The 27,833-nt window shown below is 42.6% G+C and overlaps 1 protein-coding gene across 3 annotated transcripts in view; it reads right to left on the bottom strand.

Moving 5' to 3' along the window:
- ENTPD5 (ectonucleoside triphosphate diphosphohydrolase 5 (inactive)) overlaps positions 1–27,833 on the bottom strand; it is a 235,517-nt gene that overhangs the window by 204,540 nt on the left and 3,144 nt on the right. For 2 of the 3 annotated variants that reach the window (XM_029598443.1, XM_029598449.1), the window contains exon 1: positions 13,426–13,474. The exons of the other annotated variant lie outside the window; for it this stretch is intronic. In XM_029598443.1, the coding sequence (XP_029454303.1) occupies positions 13,426–13,459 (34 nt within the window). In that variant the 5' untranslated portion in view covers positions 13,460–13,474. Of the gene's footprint in view, positions 1–13,425; positions 13,475–27,833 lie in introns of those variants that run through there. 3 annotated transcript variants of the gene reach the window in all.

Below are 27,833 nucleotides of genomic sequence, written 5' to 3'. Positions count from 1 at the left end.
TGGTATGTTCGCCAGAAAGGAGTTGATGGAGGCAGAGAGAGAGATCTTACCCTACCTTGAGGAGGTATTTTTTCCTTGATTGTGCCAGGACATTGATGTTGCTTCGGAGACTTGCTCTGTAGGAAATCCGGGGGTGGACGCTGGACTGCCCCGACGGACTAACACCAACCAGCTGCGGCTACGTCAGAAAGAGGAGCCGGAAGCGGAGGTAAAAGGGGCTCCCCCTTCGGCGCGTAGCTGCCGACGGCGCGCTGCCAAAGCCGCATGCCTAAGGGGCGCACACGGCTTTGACCGGCTTCGACCGGATTCGCTGGATTTCCTGGAAGTAATTGAAAACTCTCAAGTGTTTGAGTGTATTGGACTCTCTATTGGACTCTTTACCGATAACTCCCCAGGTAGGATATGGGTTTATCTCTCTAGTGCCTTCTAAGTAAAGCATTGATTGATGGTATAAGGAACCACTCATATTTCAGAACTCATTCTTTATTGCCTTTAATTCTAATTGTTAGTAATATGCCTCATACCAAGAGAAAGGCAAAGATCAAGCCTCCTCTTGGTATAAATGCAGATTCAATTCAGAGGACTGTTTCAGAGTGGCTAAACTCACCCCTAAATACCCCTGTGGAGGGGGCCACAATAGGGGAAGATTTGGAGTGGAAACTTCCCCTTTTGGCCGATGACATCACACTTAGTCCGGGGGTGCCTGAGATACCAACCCCGCCTGGTAAAAATGGGGGAGGACCCCAAGAGTTACCAAGCATCCCCCAACAGGATCGAGAGATACAAGAAGGATTACAAGTGTCAACTTTATCTTTTGAATTGGGAGGCCCTGAGGTTCAAGAGTTCATACCTAAACAGGGTAGTACACCAAAAAATGAAAAGAGATTGGAACAGAAATCACGACATTTATCACAGGGAAATATGGAGGAAAAGAATCCCCAGAAAATAATTATAAAACCTGGCACTATTACTATGGAGACTCTTTGGAATTACATTGCTAAACTTGATTCTTCTATTCTGAAACTTGCCGATGTAGTTCAAGAAACAAATGTAGTAGTGAAAAAAAATTCTGATATTTTAGAAGGTCAACAAAAACAGATCCTTAGTATTGAAAAAAGGGTAGATCAGGTAGAAAAAATACAAAATTTGCAAATTAAGGCAGAGGATGAAATTCAGAGAAAGATTGAAAGTTTAGAAAATTATACACGAGCGCTGAATTTAAGGGTTATAAACTTCCCCAAAATTGAGAAAATCAGTCCGGTAGAATTGTTTAGGTCTTATGCTATTCAAGTGTTAAAATTACCAGAACAATGTTTACCCACAATAATGAAAGCTTTCTTTGTGAATACAAAAGTAATAGCAAAAGAAGGAGGAAAAGTGGTAAATAATGAGGAAGTTGCAGATAGGGGTCTGAATGAGTATAAGATAGGTATAGAACAATCTTTGAATATATCAGATTTTTTGATGAAATCTCAGGAAGAAATACATGTTGAAAATCGTGGTACAATGTTAGTAACCTTTGCATTTGTTTCTGATAGAGAAAATATCCTAAAGTATTTTTTTAGGAATAGAGGTAAAACTTTCTATGGGCAAAAGATCTGGATTTATCCAGATTTAGTTAGGTCCACACAAATTAGGAGAAAAAGGTTTTTAGTATTTAGAAAAAATGTAATTGATAGTGGGGGACAATTCCTGTTAAAATTTCCCTGTAGGTGTGTTGTGAAATTTAAAGGGCAGAACTATCAGTTCACAAATCCTGAACATCTTAGAATCCTGTTGGGGATTGAGGAGCAGGCAGTAAGTAAATAAAGGGGAGAGAACCTTATGTTTCTAATTTTGACTATTCAGTCATATTGCATTTTGTCTTGCGCTCAATAAGTAAACAATGCTTTTCTTATTTTCCTATTTGATATACAGATTATTGTGAAGTAGTAAATGATTATACTGTATATTTACTTAATTTTTTCAATACAATACTCTGTAATTCTTAATGCAAGTGATACTTGTATGTATTAAATTTGAAAAGTGATAAATAAAGAATTTAAAAAAAAAGAAAGGAGTTGATGTCCTCCTCCGAGGGCTCTGTCTCCGGCGTATACAACTCCTCATAATATGCCTGAAAGCGGATCCGGATCTCATCCTGATTCAAAAGTAGTTCACTAGAAGCATTCTTAATACTATGAACTAAAGCCTTTACACACTGAGTCTGTAACCATCAGGCCAATAATTTACTATTTTTTGTCCCAAACTCATAATATCTTTGTTTTAAAATATCCAATGTATAAGCTATGGTATCCACATCCAAGGCTGCTAGTGCCTCCCGCTTTTGGATCAACAGCCTAAAGGGAATAACCCCTGGGTGGCGTTTATGTTTTTATTTATTTAAAAACTCTTCTATACCGTCGTTAAGTTAGTTTACTATCACAACGGTTTACAAAAAAGGCACCAAAACAAAAGTTAATTGGTATAGATAAATTATACATGTGCCATCATTGAACAGTAATATATTTTCTATAAGAGAACTATGTGTTAATTAAAGCTTATCTGTTGGTTGGAAAACTGCTATAGGGTTCAAATCTAACGTTTGTACTCTAGTATTTGTTTGGAGATAGTAAAGAAAAAACTGATTACTTGGTGCTTACTTAGCTTTCATTTGTTTTCCTCCTTCTCTTTGTAAAAAGCCTGTTTAAAAAGCCAGGTTTTTAGACTTGCTTTAAATGGATTCAGATTTCTCTGCAGTCTTATTTCAAGTGGCACAGAGTTCCACAGTACGGGTCCGGCCAACGACAGAGCTCTCTCCCTTACTTGAGTGAGGCATGTTGATTTAACAGATGGAACAGTCAGTAGTGCCTTATTAGCTGATCTCAGATTTCTGTGTGGTACATGTACGCGAAGTGCTGTGTTAAGCCAGTCAGCCTTTTCAGCATGGATTAGTTTATGAATTATACACAGTGCTTTGTATTGTATTCTTTGTTCAATAGGTAGCCAATGTAATTCAGCAAGTGTTCCTGTAATGTAGTCTCTTTTCTTTTTTCCTGTCAATATTCTAGCAGCGGAATTTTGCAATATTTGGAGCGGTCTAATGGTAACTTGAGGTAATCCAAGTAGTAGGGAGTTACAGTAGTCTGTGCTTGCGAATATCATTGCTTGTAATACTGTGCGGAAATTAGCCAGGGTTAGTAGGGGTTTCAGTTTTCTGAGGACCATTAATTTGGCGTAAGCTTCCTTTAATTTCTGTGAAATGTGTTTCATGTTTAGTTCTGGGTCAATTATTACCCCTAGATTCCGTACTTTTATTGCTAAATCCACCGTTTGATTTTTTTTATTGCTATTGTAGATTGGATAGGGTATATATTTTTTCGTTCCAGGTGTAAGAATTCAGTTTTATCAAAGTTTATTACTAGTTCCAGTTGGTTTAGTAGTAGTTTGATTATTTCAAGATACATATTGACCAATTTCATGTTTCTTCAATTGTGTTTACGATGGGTAACAGTAGTTGTATGTCGTCTGCGTATATGTAGTGTATGATTCCGAGTCCTGCGAGTAGGTGGCATACTGGGAGGAGGTAAATGTTAAAGAGTGTTGCAGACAGGGCTGGATCCCTGCGGAACTCCTGTTTGTAGCTTAACATTTTCTGATATGGAGTTTTTGATTTGAACTTGGAAAAATCTATTACTTAAGTATGACTCAAACCAGGTTATTCTAATGTGTTCCTGTGTCGAAGCCTCTTAAGATATTGTCTCTCTTCTAAATCCCTCAGTTCTTGCAGCAAGGTCTCACAGCGGGCCTGTTGTTGTTTCTTACGGTAGGAGGCTAGACCAATACAGTGGCCCCATGACACAGCCTTCATGCCCTCCCAAATAGCTACAGGGGATTACCCTGCAACATCATTGGTAGAAAAATAATCATCCAGTGCCTCCACAATGCGGTCATGATATCTTGACTCCTTCAAAACGGAGTCGTTTAATCTCCAGAACTTGCGGCCTGAATCACAAAGCTGCAGTGATACAGACCAGCTAATTGGGGCGTGATCAGACCATGTTATGGGTTCTATATCTGCGATAGAAGTACCGCCAACCAAATCTTTGGTGACTACAAAATAGTCGATTCTACTATAGGTATTGTGGGGGTGGGAGTAAAAAGTATAGTTTCTACTATAAGGATATTTAAGTCTTCAAATATCCACCAGATTAAGCATAGTAATAAGATGTTTGATTGCCCTCCTAGCCCTTCCAGTCCCCTCTGGAGACCCGAGCAGAGGTATCAGTCACCGGTGCGATAGTCACATTAAAATCCCCTGCTATAACTATGTTTATGCCAGGATATGTAGCTAAATGCTGAGACACCTCCCTCATGGTCTCAACTTGCATAGATAGTCGACAGTATATGCTCACCAGCACCACAGGTTTATTACGGATCGTGACCCACAGGATAAGAAAACGCCATTGTGGGTCAGTGCTGGGAAAAATAGTGGAAACTATTCTCAAGATCAAAATCGTAGAGCATATAGAAAGACATGGTTTAATGGAATACAGTCAACATGGATTTACCCAAGGGAAGTGTTGCCTAACAAATCTGCTTCATTTTTTTGAAGGGATTAATAAACATGTGGATAAAGGTGAACCTGTAGATGTAGTGTATTTGGATTTTCAGAAGGCGTTTGACAAAGTCCCTCATGAGAGGCTTCTAAGAAAACTAAAAAGTCATGGGATAGTAGGCGATGTCCTTTGGTGGATTATAAACTGGTTAAAAGACAGGAAATAGAGAGTAGGATTAAATGGCCAATTTTCTCAGTGGAAAAGGGTAAACAGTGGAGTGCCTCAGGGATCTGTACTTGGACCGGTACTTTTCAATATATATATATATATATACATATATATAAATGATCTAGAAAGGAATATGACGAGTGAGATTATCAAATTTGCGGATACAAAATTATTCAGAGTAGTTAAATCACAAGCAGACTGATACCTTGCAGGAGGACCTTGCAAGACTTGAAGATTGGGCATCCAAATGGCAGATGAAATTTAATGTGGACAAGTGCAAGGTGTTGTATATAGGGAAAAATAACCCTTGCTGTAGTTACACGATGTTAGGTTCTATATTAGGAGCTACCACCCAGGAAAAAGATCTAGGCATCATAGTGGATAATACTTTAAAACCGTTGGCCTAGTGTGCTGTAGCAATCAAAAAAGCAAACAGAATGTTAGGAATTATTAGGAAGGGAATGGTGAATAAAACGGAAATGTCATAATGCTTCTGTATCGCTCCATGGTGAGACCACACCTTGAATACTGTGTACAATTCTGGTCGCCACATCTCAAAAAAGATTTATTTATTTATTTATTTAAGAGTTTTTTATATACCGGGGCACGTTAAAAACATCACCCCGGTTCACAGTGTAACGTAACGTAGCAACGGGCTTTACAATAATTTAGAGTAGATAAACATAGGTAAACATTATTTAGATTTACAGCTATTCACAAGGTGTCAGGTCTTTAGCTATTCACAAAGGTGTCAGGTATATGGTATTGGAGGGGAGAAGGAGGATGGGGGTGTTGGGTTGGGAGGAGGAGGAGGGTGGGAGGGGGGGGATATAGTTGCAATGGAGAAGGTACAGAGAAGGGCAACCAAAATGATAATGGGGATGGAACAGCTCCCCTATGAGGAAAGGCTGAAGAGGTTAGGGCTGTTCAGCTTGGAGAAGAGACGGCTGAGGGGGGATATGATAGAGGTCTTTAAGATCATGAGAGGTCTTGAACGAGTAGATGTGAATCGGTTATTTACACTTTAGAAAAATAGAAGGACTAGGGGGCATTCCATGAATTTAGCAAGTAGCACATTTAAGACTAATCGGAGAAAATACTTTTCACTCACCGCACAATAAAGCTCTGGAATTTGTTGCCAGAGGATGTGGTTAGTGCAGTTAGTGTAGCTTGGTTCAAAAAAGGTTTGGATAAGTTCTTAGAGGAGAAGTCCATTAACTGCTATTAATCAAGTTTACTTAGGGAATAGCCACTGCTATTAATTGCATCAGTAGCGTGGGATCTTCTTGGTGTTTGGGTAGTTTCCAGGTTCTTGTGGCCTGGTTTGGCCTCTGTTGGAAACAGAATGCTGGGCTTGATGAACCCTTGGTCTGACCCAGCATGGCAATTTCTTATGTTTCTAATATTTGTCCTGAACCTGGACAAGCAAATTATGAGCAAAAAGAATTCCCACCCCAGTATACCTCCGGTGTACTCTTGCCGGTGCAAAAAACTGTAAAGGATATCGCCGGGAAGCCAGTAAATGCTCATCTCTGTGTCGTAGATGGGTTTCCTGAATGAAAGCTATATTAGCTGAGAGCCGCGTAAGTTCCTTAAAGAACAGTTGGCGCTTAAAAGAGGAGTTTAATCCTTTGACATTTATGGAGATACACTTAAGGTCAACCATCTATACAACAATATCCCACCTTCACCCACCTGAAACCCAATAGCTGGACACATGATTTACTCTCCCTCCCCTTCCCACCGTTAGCCTTTACCAGAATTAAGATCCCACTGTGTTGCTGACATCGTTTCCCTAGTATATCCAACCTCCCACCGCCCCCCCTCTCCCCCCCTCCCTATCCCCGTGCCATCTCGCCCACCCTCGTGGTGGACCCCTACCATAGTAGGAGTGCCGGCCTCCCCCGCTGCTTGTCTTTAGTTGTCATATGACTGGCCTGTAACATATAAAACTCTAAAATCTTAAACTGGGCGTGTGTCAGTCTCCCTTCTCCCCCTGGATTAATCAAGCCCCAAAACTTTCCAAACAGACAATCAATAAGAGTAACCAGGTAAAAAACTGGAAGTATGTAACCTCCTATAACCAGCCATGAGATTTACCACTCCCTTGCATTAGTTTCTCATTGAGCATCCAGGTCATCCCCGAGCCCTTCCAGGGGGAACTCCACCAGCAAAACTTAATGATGTACCTCAACATAAAGTCATCACATGTGCCTATCACACACACTCCATCTTCTCGTGCCAGACTGGCCAAGGCCTCAGGTTTCAAGTAAGTCTCCCCATATCTACGTCTTCTGGGTCCACGGGTTTTCTTGTAAGGCACCGTCCACCCTTCCCCATGCATTGCCATTGGGGCTGGCTGTGTGCTGGAATTTTCAGAGATGGATTATCCAAAGTAGAGATGTCCATGCCCGCTGCTTGGAGAACCAGCATGGCCTCCGCCATGGTTTTCACCTGTGTCATTGCACCGTGGATCATGAAGGCCAGGCCCCACGGGTACACCCAACGATAACAGATTTCCTTCCTCAGGAGAGCTGTTAATGGCTGTACTTCCCTTCTGCGCCGCAGAGTAGCTTGTGCCAAATCATTAAAAAGTTGCAGCTCATACCCTTCCCAGCTAAATGGAGACATCCGGCGGGCGCAGCAAATCTTCCTTAACAAGGTAGCTATGAAGGCAAGCAATGACATCTTTAGGCGCGTTTTGGGGGGCATTTCCCAAGGCCCGATTAGCTCTCTCAACTACTACATCTGTCTGTCGCTGGGGCTCCCCTTTCTCAAATTCTATCGCTAACAGTGCTGTGCAGATCTTACGTGTCACCTGGCGAATTCTGGAATCTCAGGGAGGCCCCGGATCTGGATGTTGGACCGGCAAGAACTATTCTCGAGGTCCTCCAGCTTGAGTAGTGTCTCTTCATGTTTCCGCTGCAGATCAGCTATGTCCGTAGAAATCGCAGCTACTTTTAAAGCCTGCCCCTCCATGAACTCGGCGGCCTAAATCCTGCATTTCCACATGGAGGATTTCCAGATTGGTATTCATATCTTTTTTTAAAGATCGAATGTCACTTTTAATTTCTGCAAACCATTTGTCAAAATCATTTTTTGTAAGAGAGTTCAATGTCGTAGCCCCCTCCTGTATGTCGGGGGTTAGTAGCTCGGGCTGTCCGTTGCCATCAGGCCCAGCCGTCTTAGATCCCAGGGCCGCAAATCAAGATCCAGCTGCATCATATGAGTACTGGCCCAGATTGACGGGCTTTTTATGGCTGGTCATGTCGGCACTCGTCTTATTTGGCGATTGCAGCATTTCCCAGGGGGTAGCTTCAGAATTGCTAAAGAAAATGCTATAAAAAAGCAGTGGAGGAAGCAGAGAATTGGGGCTAGACATCCATGCTAGTCAGTGATGTCACTTCCTCCTCGAAGGTCACAATTTTTAACAAATGTAATGAAGACCAAATCTTTATCCTTCTCAGCACAAAAGGAAACTATTAAGGTTAACCTACTAGAGATTATATCCAGGGATTCTTTCAAAAAAGTAGAAACCCTCAGAGATCTTGTAGGCGAAGGTTGATTACCTTGACCAGTACTTTTCTGTCTGGGTAAATCAAATATTTTTGAAATGGCTGGAATATTATCCTCTGAAAATGCCAAAATTTCTTTCAGATATTTTTTAAACATTTCAATAGGTGATAATTTAGTATAAGGAAATTGACAGATCGCAAGTTCTTAACCCTTATCAAATTTTCCAATGCCTCTAAATTATTATGTAATATTAAACTATCTTTGATATAGGCAGACTCAGCATTAGACAATAAAGAAACCTGAGTTGATAGAGTTATATTTTTCAAGATCCTGTGATCTCTTTTCTTGTTGCTGTATAGAAAATCTAGTTTCAATCAAAGCAGAATTAAATTGCGACATATATTGAGACAAATTACTGTCCAATTTAATTATCATTTTCCAGAGATCTTTAACTGACATGTCAGGAGGTTCAGGAGAGACTGAGGCCATTAGCCCCAGTATCTAGTAAATTAGTTCCAAAATTAGATGGAATATCAGGAACAGTAACAGGAATGGAGGATCCAGTTATAGCTTTAAACGATTTCTTAGTTATAGCAAACATATCAACTTGATTAGCAAAACTCACTAAGGTGTCACCACTCACAGGCAGATTCAGGTGTTCAGCAGAGATCGTAGCGGCTGCAGGTTGAGGAGGGAGTCTGCAAGTTTCTGGACTTAAGGAAGCCCCCGAAGGAGAACTTCAAATACAGTCACTTAAAGACAACTCACCCACTCGCAAAAAGTGGTTGTCCAGAAGGAAGATTTTTGACTTCTCCTTCCTTCCTACAGTGGGACCTGCTTGTTCTAAGTGGATCCCTCCCATCTCGGATCCAGAAAGAGAAGAGAGGGAGAGAGAAAAGAAAAACTGAGGAATGATCACCTAACCGTAAGGACAATTTGCAACTTTTTGATGATATCTATCTGGAGTCTTCACCCCTCGGGAGAGAGAGGATTTTAACTCTGTGCAAGAGACTGTGTTACACCATTTTGGGAAAGTGTTTTTCCTGTCCATATAAAGGATACCTTTCCCACCTGGGAACTCCAGTTTGCAAAGCCTTGGAGGATGCATTGTTTGCTTTGCCCTGGTATAGAGATTCCTGCACAGACAGAGAGAAAAGAACTGTAACAAAAGAGAAAAACAATCTGTGGTGCTGTGGATTGAGTTTAATTGTGCTATATTTCATCGGATTATCAATCAATCAGTGAAGCCTTAATTTGGATAGTGAGATTATTGGCACTAAAAGCACTAAGTGGGAAAATACTCCTCTTACAGGGAAAGAAAGCTACAAAGAGTCACCCCTAGCACTCCGGGCCTTGAAAGGGAAACTTTTTCCCCATCCAATAAAGAATCATTGCCGTGGGGTTTGGAGACTGCGTTCGAGCTAGCCTGAGATTCCAGCCACAAAGAGGCTATCAAATTCTTTTATCACCCCATTGGTGTGCCGTCTGTATCTGAGCATGGGTATTACATAAGTGTATTAGAACCAAAAAGCCTGTGAGAGAATCAGTTCGGCCTCTAGATGACCAAGAGATACTAGGAGGACAAGGAAATAGCAGAAAATCTATATGAATTCTATGCCTTTGTCTTTACTGAGGAGGATGCTGAGGTCATACCCACACCAGAAACATTATTTGATGGTGATGACTAAGTGACCAGATGGCATCACTGAAAATGGAGGAATTATTAACCCAGATTGGCAGGCTAAACAATAATAAATCACAAGGACCAGATGGTATTCACACTAGGACTAGGGGACGCTCCATGAAACTATCAGCCAGCAGATTAAAAACACTTTTTCACTCGGCGCACAATCAAGCTATGGAATCTGCTGCCAGAGACTGAGGGGGGATAGGATTGCGATTTATAAAATCATGAGGGGGTGGAACGGGTAAATAGGGAAGGTTATTTATCCTTTCAGACAACACTAGGACTAGGGGATGCTCCATGAAACTATCAACCAGCAGAATAAAAACACTTTTTCACTCGGCACACAATCAAGCTATGGAATCTGTTGCCAGAGACTGAGGGGGGATAGGATTGTGATTTATAAAATCATGAGGGGGTGGAACGGGTAAATATTTATTTATTTGTTTATTTTTGCTATACCGATATTCAAGACACAGGTCTTATCATATCGGTTCACATCAAACAAGGGATAACCAGCGATATATGAGAGAGTTACAATAAACAGGGAGATTAATTCAGGACAACTAAGAAAGGTAGAATAGCTTAACATAAGACAGAATTAGTGTTAACAAGGACTTAAATCAAATAACTTAGCGTGAGTACGGAATTGCAATCAAATCTTAAGGGAAATATTAAATTAAATGACAGTGTGAAAACGGAATTGAAATCCAATCTTAAGGGAAAAAGGGGTAAAGGGGTGGGAGATCGAGGAACAGAGGGTTAAGGAGCAGGCAGGGTGGTGAACATTATTACAGGATTACAGCACGAGTACCGCAGGAATAGTGAAGGTTCTTAATATCTTAAAGGATCAGAGTGGTTCTGGCTGGGTTCAGAAATGATGACTGCTGTACGAGACAGAATTTGAGGCTGGGCATATCAAGGGAAGGCTTGTTCGAAAAGCCAGGTTTTCAGTTTCTTTCTATTTGAAACAATTTTTATTGATTTTCCGAAAAAGCACCTCAAAATACCAACAAGCAGCAGAATACAGTATTCCTTCAGTATTCAACCTCAAAAAACAAGTTCAGATAGCAAACAGAAAACTTCCCCAGCCTTCCCCTCCCCCATCCCCCAAGAGCAGCAACCAGTGTTCAGTTTCTTTCTAAAGGTAAATGGACATTGATCCTGGCGACGCTCTGGTGGTAGTGAGTTCCATTGAGAGGGTCCGGCTGTGGAGAATGCACGTTTCCGTATGGAGGGGTGAAGCGTGGATTTAGTAAGTGGGGCATGAAGGGACCCTTTATAGGCCATTCTGATCGGTCTCGTGGAGGAATGAAGGTTGAACGGAATTTTAAGTTGGAGTGTGGATTGAAAGTGGATGGTTTTGCGGATAATGTTCAGGGACTTATACAAGATTCTGAAGTTGCTGGGGAGCCAGTGTAAATTTTTGAGGATGGGCGTGATGGAAGGTTATTTATCCTTTCACACAACACTAGGACTAAGGGACGCTCCATGAAACTATCAGCCAGCAGATTAAAAACACTTTTTCACTCGGCGCACAATCAAGCTATGGAATCTGTTGCCAGAGACTGAGGGGGGATAGGATTGTGATTTATAAAATCATGAGGGGGTGGAACGGGTAAATAGGGAAGGTTATTTATCCTTTCAGACAACACTAGGACTAGGGGACGCTCCATGATACATTGCAGGAAGACCTTGCAAGACTTGAAGATTGGGCATCCAAATGGCAGATGAAATTTAATGTGGACAAGTGCAAGGTGTTGCATATAAGGAAAAATAACCCTTGCTGTAGTTACACGATGTTAGGTTCCATATTAGGAGCTACCACCCAGGAAAGAGATCTAGGCATCATAGTGGATAATACTTTAAAATCGTCGGCTCAGTGTGGTGCAGCAGTCAAAAAAGCAAATAGAATGTTAGGAATTATTAGGAAGGGAATGGTTAATAGAACGGAAAATGTCATAATGCCTCTGTATCGCTCTATGGTGAGACCACACCTTGAATACTGTGTACAATTCTGGTCGCCGCATCTCAAAAAAGATATAGTTGCGATGGAGAAGGTACAGAGAAGGGCAACCAAAATGATAAAGAGGATGGAACAGCTTCCCTATGAGGAAAGGCTGAAGAGATTAGGGCTGTTCAGCTTGGAGAAGAGACGGCTGAGGGGGGATATGATAGAGGTCTTTAAGATCATGAGAGGTCTTGAACGAGTAGATGTGACTCGGTTATTTACACTTTCGGATAATAGAAGGACTAGGGGGCATTCCATGAAGTTAGCAAGTAGCACATTTAAGACTAATCGGAGAAAGTTCTTTTTCACTCAACGCACAATAAAGCTCTGGAATTTGTTGCCAGAGGATGTGGTTAGTGCAGTTAGTGTAGCTGGGTTCAAAAAAGGTTTGGATAAGTTCTTGGAGGAGAAGTCCCTTAATGGCTATTAATCAATTTTACTTAGGGAATAGCCACTGCTATTAATTGCATCAGTAACATGGGATCTTCTTAGTGTTTGGGTAATTGCCAGGTTCTTGTGGCCTGGTTTTGGCCTCTGTTGGAAACAGGATGCTGGGCTTGATAGACCCTTGGTCTGACCCAGCATGGCAATTTCTTATGTCCTTTCACACAACACTAGGACTAGGGGACTCTCCATGAAACTATCAGCCAGCAGATTAAAAACACTTTTTCACTCGGCGCACAATCAAGCTATGGAATCTGTTGCCAGAGGATGGGGTCAAGGCAAGTAACATAGCGGGGTTCAAAGAGGATTGGAGAAGTTCCTGCAGGAAAAGTCCATAAACAGTTATTAACCAGGTGGACTTGGAAAGCCAGCGCTTATCCCTGGGAGTGAGATACAGGGAATAGGGGATGTGCCAGGTACTTGTGACCCGGACAGGTCAGACAGGATGCTAGGCCCGATGGACTTGGTCTGACCCAGCAGGGCACTTATTTATTACTCTTTAAGTTTATTTGGCTCAGGCCTTTTCATTGTAGCTCAGGGCAAGTTACATTCAACTAGAGAAGGAAATTTCCCAGTCCCTCTCCACTCCTCTTAGGACAGGCCTGGAGGGGAAAGGGAGGGCAAAAGGGGCAGAACTGGGGAGGGGGGAGGAGCAGGGCGGGGAGGGTATACTCTCCCTCCACCAGTCATGAAGCAAACCTGGGGAAAGAGCCAAGAAAGCTGACACTTCCCTCCAGCCATCATGGGGCAGAACCATGGGAAGGGGGCAAGAGAACACCCCTCCCAACCAAGACAGGGCAGAACTGCTGGGGAAGAGAGGGAACAAGAACTCACTCCTTCCCCCTCTCAAGGTGGAAGCAGGGCCACAACCTTCAGGGGTCAAAATAAAAGGAGGGACAAGACAACACCTCCTGCCTGCCTTCTTAAGACAGCCCCAGGGGATGGGGAAGAGCGCCTCCTCCAGACAGAACAGGGCTTTGCCATAACCTATAGTGGTGACTCACCCCTCCTGCCAGGTCCATGGCTGCTTGGTATCATAATCCGGGCTGGAGAGGGAGGGAGCAAAAGCAGCCCACTCCCACATGCGCCCTGGCAGCCAGCGGGCCAGCTCACAATGCTGATACACTGCGTAATGTGCCCCGTTACAGACGTGAGCACGCTTTCCGCCTGGAAGGCTCTTGAGTGCGTATTACTTCAGGTGTGAGAATGCCGCCGGCATTGTGCTTGGTTCCTATAGAAACAAAGAGACTGACGGTAAACAAGAGGAGGGCAAGGAACCTAGTGAAGGAGGAAAGAGTGGGAGTGAGAGACCAGAAGCAGGGGACAGAAAGAAAGAGAATGCAACTGACCAGAGGAGATAAAGACTGGGAGCAGGGAGAGAGAGGAACAGAGACCAGAAGAGAGCGACCAGGGCAGATAAAGACTGAGAGCAGGGAGAGAGGGAGAGACAACAGGAGCTGGGGGACAGAGATAGTGACCAGGGGAGATAAAGACTGGGAGCAGGGAGAGAGACTGAGAGAGGAACAGAGACCAGGAGAGAGAGAGAGACACCGTCTGCCGCTACAATGCCGAGGAAAGCTAAATTTGGGAAGATGGCGAAGGGGTAAGACTGGCTCTGGTTACCCCCATTGTGTATTCCCCTCATTCCCTGCCTGAAGCAAGCTCTCGGCTTCCCTCTCTTCCCTCAGTGCAATGCACACAAACATTTCCAGATCTTGTGAGAGCAGAGTCACATCTCACTTTCTGCTCTTCCATTAGGGATTCAGCTGCTTTGGGCTGCCAGCAAGCTCTGAAACCTGTGAGCAGGGAGGTCTCTGCTTCCATTGCTTGCCAAGTTTACCCTTTCTGTCTAAAGAAAGGAAACCCATTCACCTCTTCAAAGATGGACCTGCCAGGTACTAGCAAGCTCTATTATTATTTGCAATCAGGACCAAAGGCAGAGGGCCATGCTGGCTCTCCTGTGAAGCTGTGCCAGCACAGGATCCTAAAGCAAGCAGAAACAGGCTCTGCGGCCTGCATATTGGGCGCCTTTGAGGCTGCCTAGGAAGTTGCCTGTGTTGCCTCTTCCTAATGCTGTTTCCAGGACCTAAGTTGCTTGTTCACTGCAATGTTGTTTGCATCATGGAAATTGCGCTGTGTTGATATGGGAACATGCCGTTTGCAAGCCCTTGTGCTGAATGCCCATACTCGGCTCCTGCTCATTAGACTGCAGTAGGTGAGAGTGATACCTCTGAGAGCCATCTTACAACAGTGAAACCTTTCAATAGGACTTAGGGCGCATATCTGCCAGGTTTTGAGGGATTAGTGTGGAATTCAGGCATAAGAACATGCCATACTGGGTCAGACCAAGGGTCCATCAAGCCCAGCATCCTGTTTCCAATAGTGGCCAATCCAGGCCATAAGAACCTGGCAAGTTCCCAAAAACTAAGTCTATTCCATATTACCGTTGCTACTAATAGCGGTGGTTGTTATCTAAGTCAACTTAATTAATAGCAGGTAATGGACTTCTCCTCCAAGAACTTATCCAATCCTTTTTTAAACACAGCTATACTAACTGCACTAACCACATCCTCTGGCAACAAATTCCAGAGTTTAATTGTGCGTTGAGTCTTAAATGTGCCCCATGCTAACTTCATGGAGTGCCCCCTAGTCCTTCTATTATCCGAAAGAGTAAATAGCCGATTCACATCTATCCTTTCTAGACCTCTCATGATTTTAAACACCTCCATCATATCCCCCCTTAGCCATCTCTTCTCCAAGCTGAAAAGTCCTAACCTCTTTAGTCTTTCCTCATAGGGGAGCTGTTCCATCCCCTTTATCATTTTGGTCACCCTTCTCTGTACCTTCTTCAATCAACTATATCTTTTTTGAGATGTGGCGACCAGAATTGTACACAGTATTCAAGGTGCGGTCTCACCATGGAGCGATATAGAGGCATTATGATTTTTTTTCCATTTTATTCACCATTCCCTTTCTAATAATTCCCAGCATTCTCTTTGCTTTTTTGACTGCCACAGCACACTGAACTGACTATTTCAATGTATTATCCACTATGACGCCTAGATCTCTTTGAGTGATAGCTCCTAATATGGAACCCAACATTGTGTAATTATAGCATGGGTTATTGTTCCCTATATGCATCACCTTGCACTTATCCGCATTAAATTTCATCTGCCATTTGGATGCCCAATTTTCCAGCCTCACAAGGTCTTCCTGCAATTTATCACAATCTGCTTGTGATTTAACTACTCTGAACAATTTTGTATCATCTGCAAATTTTGATTACCTCACTCGTCGTATTTCTTTCCAGATCATTTATAAATATAAATAAAGGGCTAACACTTAATCAGGCGCCCTTTTCATGCAACGCGACCGATCCGTGAAGACGCCATCGCTGGACCCGAGTAGGAGCTGTGAGAGAGGCCCGCGCAGCCGGCGCTCGAGCCCATCGGGGTAAGGCCCTTAACTCTCGCCCTACCACTGTGGGCCCTGCCCCGGCCACGTGAGAATCCTACCTTTGCGCTGCCTTCTTCCTCTCGGCCAACAACTTTTAGCTGCTCCGCCCTGCATCAGCACAGCCCCTCCTGCCGAGCGACTCGATCCGGAGACAAGTCCACCAGGGTTGGGCCTAGTCCTGCCGACCGACCGACGCCGCCTCTGCCTCCGATCTTAGAAGTCGCGCCGCTGACGTCACCCGAACGCGCCGGCAAACGTTTAAAAAGACGAAAAGACACTAGGCGCCGCGCGACAAAGGGGCCTGCCCCTTTGTGTGCCCCTTCGTGTGACCTTCGGTGACAGTACAACTCTGTGTTTGGACATCTCTTGCTTCCATAGCCTATTATGTACAGATATACATGACCTTTATGTTGAGTACGTGCATTACTACACTGTATATCATGCAACAGTATTCCTTCCGTTATCTGTAACCGTACTAGTATCTTCATATCACCTTTCTATCAATAACCATTGCAACAAACCCCTGCCTTTCTGAAACTCTTTCAATCCCAGGTCAACTAATGTCCACTCCCAATACATAAACTTTCAATACATAATCTCCTAGCGACCCTCTTCCTCTCTTTCATTTCAAACATGCTGAACATCCCAAAACTCAACTATAACAGCTACAGACGCCCTTCTCAATATGCCTCTCGCCATCGCTCATACCTCAAAACTATTCCTACTACTATGGTCTCTCCCCCACTCACCCAAATTATCGGCATCACGGCACTGGCTCTTATTCTTTTTAATGCGCAATCACTAAACAAAAAATTCTCAATCCTCAATGACCTCTTATTAGATGAAACACCTGACATACTGGCTATAACTGAAACCTGGTTGAAGGACTCTGATAATGTGCTCCTTAACCAGCTTCCAAACAATATCTATGACATTATCTCTATCCCAAGACCTAAAAAGAAGGGTGGAGGCATTTTACTAGCCACTAAGAAACAACTGAAACTCACCCTACAAGCTACATCCCCCCCACCTAAACTTGAAATTGGTTTATTTAAAGCTCCTAGCATTCAAATATGCCTCATCTATGCACCTCCTGGTATACTCAACAACAACCCTTCTGCACTAATAGAATACATTGCTAAAAATATCTCGAATGCTTCCCCAGCCATAATCCTAGGTGATTTTAATTTGCATGTGGATAATGTCCCACTCACACCAAGCTGCTCATCCTTCCTTGCAGCCATGAAATCACTAGGATTCAAGCAAACTATAAATTCCCCTACCCACAAAGCGGGTCACTCTCTCGACCTTATTTTCACCAACCAATATATATCCACAGAAGCCCTTACATGTTTACCTATTCCCTGGTCTGACCATTACATTATAAGAACTACTAACACACTAAATAGGCCCCCTCCCTCACCTATTATATCCACAAATTTACAAATTCGTAAATCATGTAACAAAGATGAGCTCACGACCGCACTGTCTTATGCCCTTAACAACCTTAATTATAGTAATGCCGATACAGCCCTTGCGTCATGGAATGAGCATACACAATCAGTCGCTGACAATATCTGCCCCTTTATTACTAAACAACTATCCTCTCAAAAAAATGCAAAAAAACCATGGTACAATGCCATACTAAAAGAACGGAAACAAGCCCTTAGAAAAAGTGAAAAAAACTGGCGTAAAGACCCCTCTCCTACTCTACTGGCGCGATACAAGACATCCTTATACAACTACAATAATGAAATCAATTTAGCCAAAAAGAATTTCTATGCCTCTAAAATACACCAATACCAATTCAACCCAAAAGCCCTATTTAATTACCTCACTTCACTCACCAACCTCACCCCTAATCTAATTCTTGATGAAGAAGCAAAAAATAAATGTGAACAATTGGCTGAATACTTCCATGATAAAGTTAACAAAATCATGTCACGATTTCATTCCACCCCCTGTACCCTGCAAAATAGTTGCACTGTGCAACTTAGCAAACTCTCGACCAAACTTACAATGTTTGAGCATACATCTACCAAAGAAATAGAATCCATTCTCAAAAAAGCTCGACCACCTTCCCATCCCTCTGACACCATCCCGACAAAGCATTTACTCACCATACCTGATATAATTGCCCCCTCTATTTCAAAGATCATCAACGCATCTATTGAATCTGGCATAGTACCTTTCCCATTAAAACAAGCCATCCTTAAGCCTACACTAAAAAAACCCAAGCTTGACCCAGCAGATCTTACCAATTACCGTCCTATTTCTAATCTCCCGTTCATTGCAAAAATTTTAGAAAAAACTATTAACTGCCAACTTACCAACTACCTAGATGAACAAGAAATCCTTTCTCCGTCACAATATGGTTTTCGTAAATTACACAGTACAGAAACCCTTCTCCTCTCTCTCTCTGATTACCTCATCAAAAGCTTAGATAAAGGGCAATCCCACCTCCTAATATTATTGGATATTTCTGCTGCATTTGATACGGTAAATCATCAGATCCTCCTCGAGCGCCTCTCAGATATTGGTATAACTGAACATGCCCTCAAATGGTTTAAGTCCTATCTTAGCGACAGACATTACAGAGTCAAAGTTGGTAACCATGAATCTAAAGAAATCCTCATTGCGCAGGGAGTCCCACAAGGCTCCTCACTATCATCCACCTTGTTTAATGACTACCTCCTACCCCTCTGCCATCTTCTCTCAAACCTTAAATTACCTCACTTTTTGTACGCCGATGATGTACAAATTCTTATTCCTATTACTGAATCCCTTCCAAAAACTCTTGAAATCTGGCAATCCACACTCATTTCAATTAACAACCTCCTTAATACTATCCAGCTTGCCCTTAACTCCACAAAAACAGAACTTATGGTTATTTCACCTCCTACCCCCCTACATGCTACTCCCTCAACTAATATTAATCCGCCACACACACACTTTTCTCAACAAGTCCGAGATCTTGGAGTTCTACTAGATGATCAAATGTCCCTCAAAAAATTTATTAATGCAACCCTTAAGGAGTGTTTCTTTAAGATCCATACCCTGAAGAAACTTAAACCATTACTTCATTTTACTGATTTTCGTACTGTGTTACAATCCTTGGTCTTTTCAAAAATTGACTATTGTAACGCGCTTCTATTAGGTCTACCCAAAAACTCCATAAACCCACTACAAATTCTGCAAAATACGGCAGCTCGCATTCTCACTAACACACCTACAAGGGAACACATTACCCCTATACTTAAGAAATTACATTGGCTTCCTGTCCACTACCGTATTCAATACAAAATATTATCACTCATTCATAAATCCCTCCACAATCCAGAAATGAACTGGCCCGCCAATACCTTTCAATTCAACAACGCTAATAGGCCAACTAGAAATCCCTATATTGCTACTCTTCAAACCCCCCCACCTAAACAATTTAAATATGTTTCCACCAAAGCTCGTGCCATTTCCATAGCTGGCCCTAAGCTATGGAACACTATGCCCACTGACTTGCACCTTGAACTGTCCGCTAAGACTTTCAAACATAAGCTTAAGACATGGCTTTTTACTAAAGCCTATACTTGATTCTTACCTGTTTCCTGCTAACTCATTTTATCACATCTGATCTTTCTTAACCTTTATCTCTTTCCCCTCCCATTTTTAGTCTGTCAACTTATCTATCTACTCTCTCAACTAATACCCTTCCCTTAAATTTTCTTTACCGCATTCTATTATTCCTCTCTACTTTATATATCACTCTGTCTTTTTACTAATCTTTTACCTTCAACCTTACTTTATCTTTGCCCCTCTCTACTCATTCCTTTTACCCATTTATCTGTTATTAACCTCTGATTTTGCCCTCTATATATTTGTATATAACCCATTCCTTCCTGACCTTCCTTTTTTCTTACCCTTCCTTTCCCTCCCCATTTCATTTATCTCCCCTCCCCCTTTCCCCCTTAGATTACTTTTTTATTTTAGATTAAGTTATGCTGCTATAGTTATCTATATTATATTGTTTTACATTATCTTTTTATTAGCTAAATAATTCGTTCTTGTTACTGTTTTATATTGTTTAATGTAATTTAGATTTCATCTATTATTATCCTGTTATATGTACACGCAATTGCGTATTTTTGTTCCTTGTACACCGACGTGATATCTTTGATGAGCGGCGGTATAGAAAAACCATTAAATAAATAAATAATAAATATTGAAAAGTAAGGGTCCCAATACAGATCCCCGAGGCACTCCACTGCCCACTCCCTTCCACTGAGAAAATGGTCCATTTAATCCTACTCTGTTTCCTGTCTTTTAGCCAGTTTGTAATCTACCTATCCCATGACTTTTTACTTTTCCTAGAAGCCTCTCATGAGGAACTTTGTCAAACGCCTTCTGAAAATCCAAGTACACTATATCTACAGGTTCACCTTTATCCACATGTTTATTAACTCCTTCAAAAAAGTGAAGCAGATTTGTGAGGCAAGACTTGCCCTGGGTAAAGCCATGCTGACTTTGTTCCATTAAACCATGTCTTTCTATATGTTCTGTAATTTTGATGTTTAGAACACTTTCCACTATTTTTCCTGGCACTGAAGTCAGGCTAACCGGTCTGTAATTTCCCGGATTGCCCCTGGAGCCCTTTTTAAATATTGTGGTTACATTAGCTATCCTCCAGTCTTCAGGTACAATGAATGATTTTAATGATAGGTTACAAATTTTTACTAATAGGTCTGAAATTTCATTTTTTAGTTCCTTCAGAACTCTGGGGTGTATACCATCCGGTCCAGGTGATTTACTACTTTTCAGTTTGTCAATCAGACCTACCACATCTTCTAGGTTCACTGTGATTTGGTTCAGTCCATCTGAATCATTACCCATGAAAACCTTCTCTGGTACGGGTATCTCCTCCACATCCTCTTCAGTAAACACTGAAGCAAAGAAATCATTTAATCTTTCCGCGATGGCCTTATCTTCTCTAAGTGCCCCTTTAACCCCTCGATCATCTAACTGTCCAACTGACTCCCTCACAGGCTATCTGCTTCGGATATATTTTTTAAAGTTTTTATTGTGAGTTTTTGCCTCTCTGGCCAAATTCTTTTCAAATTCTCTCTTAGCCTGTCTTATCAATGTCTTACATTTAACTTGCCAACGCTTATGCCTTATCCTATTTTCTTCTGTTGGATCCTTCTTCCAATTTTTGAATGAAGATCTTTTGGCTAAAGTAGCTTCTTTCACCTCCCCTTTTAACCATGCCGGTAATCGTTTTGCCTTCTTTCCACCTTTAACGTGTGGAATACATCTGGATTTTGCTTCTAGGATGGTTGTTTGTTTTTTTTTGTTTTTTTTTTAACAATGACCACGCCTCTTGCACACTTTTTACTTCTGTAGCTGCTCCTTTCAGTTTTTTTCTAACTATTTTTCTCATTTTATCAAAGTTTCCCCTTTGAAAGTTTAGCACGAGAGCCGTGGATTTGCTTACTGTCCCCCTTCCAGTCATAAATTCAAATGTGATCATATTATGTTCACTATTGCCAAGCAGCCCCACTACTGTTACCTCTCTCACCAAATCCTGTGCTCCACTGAGAATTAGATCTAAAATTGCTCCCTCTCTCGTCGGTTCCTGAACCAATTGCTCCATACAACTGTCATTTATTCCATCCATGAACTTTATCTCTCTAGCATGTCCCGATTATACATTTACCCAGTCAATATTGGGGTAATTGAAATCTCCCATTATTACCGCACTACCAATTTGGTTAGCTTCCCTAATTTCTCTTAGCATTTCACTGTCCGTCTCACCATCTTGACCAGGTGGACGGTAGTATACTCCTATCACAATAGTCTTCCCCAACACACAAGGAATTTCTACCCATAAAGATTCAATTGTGCATTTATTTATTTTATTTGTTTTATTTGTACGTTTTTATATACCGAAGTTTAGCTAGAGGCCTTCACTCCGGTTTACTTTTACAACAACGAAATACATGTGCAAAAACCATTGACATAACAGCAAATTGGTATAACAATGAATTACAGGTAACGAAATAACTGGTATAACAACATAACAGGTCTAACAATAGATGAGGACAGGTTATAATAATGGTTATAACAACTGATGCAAATTTTGTTCTAGTCGACAGAGCATAGCAACAGTTTGGGTTTATCGTCAGTGGTAACGTGTTTAACAGTCCGTAATATGGTTTAACTATCCGTAATGGTATGGAGTGTTATTTGTGGTGTGGGTGATTAGTCGATCCCGTCTTTGAAGGCTTGTCTGAAGAGCCAGGTTTTGAGTTCTTTTTTAAATGTTTTGGTGTTATTTTGCAATCTTAGGTGTTCCGGTAGTGAATTCCAGAGGTGAGGGCCTGCTATGGAGTTGGCTCTGTTTCTTACAGTAGTATATTTGGCGGTTGAAATTGGTGGTATGTCAAGTTGTAATTTGTTTGTTGTTCTCGTATTGCGTTGAGAGACATGTTTCTGAATAATGTTATTTAGGTATGTATTTTCACTGTTGTGAATTGTACTGTGTATAATGGATAGAGTTTTATATTCGATTCTCTTTTCTACAGGTAACCAGTGTAGGCTTTTCAGCACAGGAGAGATGTGGTCAGATCTTTTGTGGCCGGTGAGGATTCTGGCTGAGGCGTTCTGTAGCAATTGGAGTGGTTGAATGGTAGCTTTGGGTAGGCCTATCAGGAGTGAGTTGCAATAGTCGAAGCTGGTGAATATGAGTGATTGAAGAATGGTTCTGAATTCAGGGTGGTGTAGTAGAGGTTTTAGGTGTTTGAGGATAAGTAATTTGTGGAAGCCTTCTTTGATTTTCAATGTTATGTGTTTTTTGAAGTTGAGCTCTGGGTCTAACCATATTCCGAGATCTTTCACGTTGCCCTTTAATTTGAAGTATGTGTTGTCAATTTGTATGGTGTGTTTCATGTTGATTTCGGAGTATTTTCTCTCAAGTAGTATACACTCAGTTTTGTCCATGTTAAGACATAGCTTCATGTTGTTTAGCATGTTTCTTATAGTGTCAAGGTAGGAGGCAGATATTTTCATTGCATTTTCGATGGTGTCAGTTACGGGTATGATTAATTGGATATCGTCAGCGTACATGTAGTATGTGACGTCGAGACTCATGAGGAGCTGGCAGAGGGGCAGAAGGTATATATTGAACAGGGCTGATAGTGCGGATCCTTGGGGTACTCCGGTTTCAAGAGGTATGGCATCTGAGTAGTGGTTGTTGATGTTTACTTTAAAGTATCTATTTTTAAGGAAGGATGTAAACCAGTCAAGAGTTTTGCTGGATAGGCCGATGTCGGCTAGTCTGGAGATTAGGCTTTTGTGGTCTACCGTGTCAAATGCTGCAGAGAGGATGAGGATGTATTTTTGGCCGTTGTCAAAACCTCTTACTATTGTGTTTGATAAGTTGAGTAGCAAGGTTTCTGTGCTATGATATTTTCTGAAACCGTATTGGGTGGGGTGTAAGATGTTGTTGGTTTCGAGATATTCATTGAGTTGTTTAAGTGCTGCTTTCTCTGTCAGTTTGGCGAGAAGTGGTAGGTTTGAGATTGGGCGGTAGTTATTCAGATCATCTGGATTGAGGTTCTTTTTTTTTTATTATGGGTTTAATTGTTGCAATTTTTGTCAGGAAGTTCACCTTCCTCGAGAGATTTATTTATGATTGCTGTGATGGTGGAGCAATTGTTTGGGCTATTTCCTTTAGGGCACGAATCAGAATTGTGTCGAGTTCATGGCATGCTGGGTTTAGGTTTCTTAGAAGTTTCTCTGTTTCGGTCGTTGATATGGGTTCGAAGGTGGACCATTGTATTATGTTATTGAAGGTTGGCTGGTCATCTAGGATAGGGGCTTTGTTGATGCTTCCAGTTATTTTGCTGATTTTGTTTTTGAAAAACAGAGCAAGGTCTTGGCTAAGGTTTTTGGTTTGGGGTGTGGGTTTGTTGTTGTTGTTTGATATAAGGTTGTTTACTATGTTGAAGAGTGATTTAGCGTTGTTAGCGGAGTTTTTTATTTTTTTACTGTAGTAATCGCGTTTGGTGTTGTTAATATTTTTTTTATATGTTGCTATTGTGTGCGGTATCTTTCAATGTCAGCAGGCATTTATTTTTTCACCATTCTTTTTCTTTTTTCCTTAGGATGGATTTGGTGTCTCTTAGCTGGGTGTTGAACCAGGGGTTTGTTTTTTCTCTTTTGTTATTGATCTGTTTTGTTCTTTCCGGGTTTATGCTGTTGGCAGTTTCAGCTGTAAGTTGGTGCCATGATTGGGTGGCATTATGTTGGAGAGATCTAGATTTGTTAGTTGTTTTTAGAGTTATTGTTGGAGGATATCAGGTTGGAAGGGTGGTCGGTAGTTGAAGAAGTATGTTTCGTTCATTTTGTCCGTGTTTCTAAAGTTTGCTTAGGTCTTGCAGTGTAGGAGGTAGTGGTCGGACCATGGGACTGGTGTGTATGATATTGTTGTGTTTGAGAAGAAGTCTCATGCAGGATGTTTATCCTGTTGGACTCTATACCATCCCGGACATAAAGCGCTACATCACCTCCTGGGTGCTCCTTTCTGTCATTGCAATATAATTTGTATCCCGGTAGAGCACTGTCCCATTGGTTGTCCTCCTTCCACCATGTCTCTGAGATACCAATTAAGTCTATGCCATCATTCACTGCTATACATTCTAATTCTCCCATCTTACTTCTTAGACTTCTGGCATTAGCATACAAACATTTCAAAGTTTGTTTTTTGTTTGTATTTTCATTCTGCTTTTAATTGATAGGGATAAGTTAGAATTTTTTTAGCTCAGGTGAGTTTTTAGTTACAGGCACTTGGACTACTTTTCTTATTATTGGAAAATCACTGTCAGGATGCCCTAATTCTAATGCATCATTAGTATCATAAGAACATAAGAACATAAGAAAATACCATACTGGGTCAGACCAAGGGTCCATCAAGCCCAGCATCCTGTTTCCAACAGTGGCCAATCCAGGCCATAAGAACCTGGCAAGTACCCAAAAACTAAGTCTATCCTTTGAAAATACCTCGCTCTGAACCAAGCCCAGCATCCTGTTTCAAACATTGGCCAAGCAAGGTTACAAAGTACCTGGCAGGATCCCAAGGGGTAGAAAGATTCCAAGCTGCTTATCTCAGGGATAAGAAATGGATTTCTGCAATTCCACCTTAATGGTTTATGGACCTTTCTTCCAGGAACTTATCTAAACCTTTTTTAAATGCAGCTACACTAATAGCTTTCACCAGAGCTTAAATATTTTCTCTTATTAGTTTTAAATGTATCACTTAGTAACTTCATTGAGTGTCCCCTGGACTTTGCACTCTTTGAAAGAATAATCAACGGATTAAATTTTACTCTTTCCACTGTACTCATTATTTTATAGACCTCTATCATATCTCCCCTCAGCCATCTCTTCTCCGTACTGAAGTGTCCTAACATTTTTAGCCTTTCCTCATAGGGGAATCATTCCATCCCCTCATCACTGTGCTCACCCCTCTCTGCACCCTATCAAATTCTGGTACATCATTCTCAAGTTGTGATGACCAGAACCGCAGACAACATTCAAGATGGGTTTGTACCCTGGAGCGATGCAGAGGATTATGATATTCACTGTTCCAATCTCCATTCCCAGTATTCTACCTGCCTGCACATTGAACAGAAGATCCCAACGTATCAGCAACAAAGACAACCAGATTCCTTTCCTGAATGAAGACTCCCAACCCAGAAGCCTGCACCATGCAGCTATAATTTGGGTTACTCTTCCTTAAGTGCATCAATGCACCTGTCCACATTAAACTTCATTTGTCATCTGCACACCCAGACTCTCAGCCCTGCAATGTCCCCCCGCAACACCCCACAACCCTCCTGTGATTCAACAGCCCTGAATAATCTTGTGTAATCTGCAAATCTGATCAGCTCACCCACTGCTCGTTTGCCACATCCCTGGCATGCCAGAGAGAAGTGCCAGATGAAGCACTTTTTTCTATACACCCGGAGATTAAGAGCTTCAAGTACCAAAACTTTCAATCAGAGACCCCTTCTCAACTCATCTTAGGATAGACCTGAGGAGAGAGGGAGAGCAAAAGCCCCCTTTTCACCCATTAAAGGGGCAGAACTAGGAAGGAAGAGGGGGGAAGGAGGCTGCTAAAATGATTCCCATCATTAGAAATAGGAGCAGTGAGAGAACGTACTCCCCCTCCACCAGTCCTAGAGTAAACCTGGAGAAAGGGGCAAGAAACCCTTCATGGGGCAGAATCATGGGAAGCGGGCAAGAGAACACCCCTTCCAACCATCACAGGGCAGAACTGCTGGGGAAGAGAGGGAACAAGAACTCGCTCCTTCTCAAGATGGAACCAGGGAAGAGGGCCACAATCTTTAGGGAGCAGAAAAAGATGAGGGGCAATACAGCACCTCCTGCATGCCCTCATGGGACAGCCCCTGGGGATGGGGAAGAGTGCCCCCTCCAGTCATCATGAGGCAGAACAGTGCTGGAGACACCCGGAGAATCTGCAACACTTGCTTCACATGCTGACGATGAGAGTTCAAATCCCTTGAGTAAATGAGAACGTCATCTAAATACACGATGACGGAGGAATTCAGAATTTCCCGCAATACTTCATTCACTAAGTGCTGGAAGACAGCTGGGGCATTGCATAGACCAAATGGTATTACTAAGTACTCGTAATGCCCGTCCCGGGTGTTAAAGGCCGTCTTCCATTCATCCCCGGGACGGATCCGGACCAGGTTGTATGCCCCTCTTAGGTCCAGCTTAGTAAAGACTCTGGCTCCTTGAAGTTTGTCCAGGAGTTCGAGGATCAGCGGCAATGGATAGCGATCCTTCTTAGTGATGGCGTTCAGGCCCCGGTAATCGATACAAGGTCTCAGAGACCCATCTTTCTTCCCTACGAAGAAAAACCCCACCCCAGCGGGGGATTCGGAGGGACAGATAAACCCCTTGGCGAGGTTTTCAGTGATATATTCTGTCATAGCTTGCGTCTCCGGGCGAGACAAGGGATACACCCTTCCCCGGGGTGGCATGGTACCTGGTAGAAGCTCTATTGCACAGTCGAACGGACGATGTTGCGGTAAGATCTCTGCCTTTTCCTTAGAGAATACGTCTGCGAACTCCTCGTATGGAGCCGGTAGGGACAAGTCCGTCTGTGCCAAAGTTACTTGCCGGATCTGAGGAGCCTTGATACAGTTCCGAAGGCAATGAGAACTCCACTGAGCAATCTGCAAAGAGTCCCAATGGATTACCGGAGAGTGTTGTCGCAACCAGGGTAGTCCGAGAACCACTGGGTGTACTGCTTTTTCCAGGATCAGGAACGAGATTTTCTCTATGTGCAGGATCCCGGTCTGCAAGGTAACGGGTGCAGTGACTGTCGAGATGCTGCCAGGAAGCACCGTGCCCCGGATGGAAGTGATCTGCAGCGGCGGTACATGGGGTTGCGTGGGGATCTGGAGTTGTTGTATTAGCTCTTGGAGAATAAAGTTCCCCCCCACACCGGAGTCGATGAAGGCCAAGGTCTCGAACGAGCCTCCCGTGTACTTCAGGGGTATAGGTACTGTACATTGAGAAGCAGAAGTGATACAGCCTAGAAGTAGCTCCCCGAATCCTCCTAGGCTTTGGAGTTTTCCGTCCTCTCCTTACACTGGTTCAGGAAATGGCCTCTCCCACTGCAGTATAGGCACAACTCCAGTGTTCGGCGGCGTCGTTTCTCCTCAGGGGATAATGAAGTAGGCCCCAATTGCATGGGTTCCTCCGTGGGGTGTTCCGGGGGTGCCGAGGCGGCTTTGGTAGTCGGCATCAGAGGCCTAGCGAAGGCGGGAGCCAGGGGAACCATTCGACGCGACGGCCTTCCTTCCTTGGCCCTTTGCTGGAGGCGTTGATCAATGCGCCCGGCGACATCAATTAGGGTATTGAGGTCCTCGGG

Source organism: Rhinatrema bivittatum, chromosome 4 (genome assembly GCF_901001135.1).
Source record: "Rhinatrema bivittatum chromosome 4, aRhiBiv1.1, whole genome shotgun sequence".
NCBI lineage: Eukaryota > Metazoa > Chordata > Amphibia > Gymnophiona > Rhinatrematidae > Rhinatrema > Rhinatrema bivittatum.
Note: the sequence above shows the minus strand (reverse complement) of the source record. Positions and strands in the feature narration are given on the sequence as shown.